Source organism: Myotis davidii, unplaced genomic scaffold (assembly GCF_000327345.1).
Source record: "Myotis davidii unplaced genomic scaffold, ASM32734v1 scaffold102, whole genome shotgun sequence".
Lineage (NCBI taxonomy): Eukaryota > Metazoa > Chordata > Mammalia > Chiroptera > Vespertilionidae > Myotis > Myotis davidii.
Genome location: NW_006293778.1, coordinates 460919 through 462290, shown reverse-complemented (window position 1 = coordinate 462290; position 1372 = coordinate 460919). Strand labels below are relative to the sequence as shown.

General features: G+C 59.4%; 1 protein-coding gene across 1 annotated transcript in view; it reads right to left on the bottom strand.

The window, feature by feature from the left end:
- MCF2L2 (MCF.2 cell line derived transforming sequence-like 2) overlaps positions 1–1372 on the bottom strand; it is a 114681-nt gene that overhangs the window by 9324 nt on the left and 103985 nt on the right. The window contains exons 16-17 of the mRNA XM_006767398.2: positions 633–721; positions 153–288 (exon numbers count right to left, since the gene is read on the bottom strand). Coding sequence (XP_006767461.2) covers positions 166–288; positions 633–721 — 212 coding nt within the window. The 3' untranslated portion in view covers positions 153–165. The remainder of the gene's footprint in view (positions 1–152; positions 289–632; positions 722–1372) is intronic.

Below are 1372 nucleotides of genomic sequence, written 5' to 3'. Positions count from 1 at the left end.
CCCGCCCCCCCAGCCGCCCGCGCAGCTTCTGCCCAGACATTCGTCACCTCCCCGCAGGGGCGAGCCCCCCGCGCTCGCCACAGTTGTGTCCATGGCCCTGAATTCCAAGAAGAAAGTCAGAGAAGCGCTGGCTGATGAGTCCGCGTACCCACCTTCCTTCCTCGTTCACACTCGCGTGTCCCTCTGACCATCGCCTCCCTTTTCTCCCTGGATGCGTTCTCCCGCGTCCACAGCAGACGTGGGGGAACAGGTGTCATAACTGTCGTCCAACTGGAAAAGCCCCGAGAGCTGGAAGGACGGGGGCAGGGGTGCACCCTCAGTACCTATAGACAATTTTATTTTTCTATCCTTTAAATTTCTTCCCAAACTCTGTTTTAGCTATTTTTTTTTGCCCCCTCACTACCGCCAGAAACCAGCGCGTTGCTAAGGAGCCGGCGCTGGGGGGCGCGCTGGGCTGGGAGGTCTGAGCCCCTCTGCAGGGGCAGTGGCCTCAGCTTCCCGGACTAGGCCAGGTGCGCACAGGGTAGAATCAAGGAAAGGAGGGCGAGGGGGTGGGAGAGGAAGAGGGGGCCGGGGAAGCTGCTGAACAGGAATGAGGGAGACGGGGAAAGAGGCAGCAGGAAATAAATTACACCCAGAGCGCTGCTCTCCTTCTCCATATCTTCTGCTCCTTCACCATCTTCAAAGGTTTCCACGGAGACGCACGCCCCGCCGGGGCAGCCTGGGGGGAAGAAGGGAAGCACTTGGGCGGGCTGTAGGGGAGAAGGTGGGAGGGCCCTGCTGCCAGGGAGGGGCAGCGCCTGTCCCAGGAGCCCATTCTCCCACCTCTGACTCCCACCCTCCCGGGGCGCACTGCTTCACCTGGGGGGAGGGGGGGGCGGTCTGTGGTCTCCAGGTTCCCCTTTCCAGCTCTGAATTCTGTGACTGTGACTGAGAAGTCGTGTCCACGCGCTGCTCATAGCCCCACCTCCTGTTCTCCCAGAAAAAAACGCGCTCACTCTTTCTGTGCTTGACTGCCTTTCCACCCGCTCGCTTTCTTGCTCTTATTTCTCTCTCCGGGTGACTGCCCGTTTCCTTAGCAGCCTCTGCCAGTGTCACTGCACTGCCCATGAGGACCAGGAGTACATCCTGCCGCTCTCTCCAATGAATGGGTTAATTAACCAACAGTCACCACTGTGCACCTGCTATGTGCCCAGGGCTGTGAGACGCTGTGGGGAATAGCAATCCCCACACTGAGGCTGCTGGCGCCTGGGGCTATGTCAGGACAACTGCACCAGGGCCTTAGCCCATTTTACAGATGAAGAAACCGAGATAAAAGAGGAATCATCACTTGGAGAAATTCCCGTGGCCCGTGAGCACTGCAGCTGGCCTC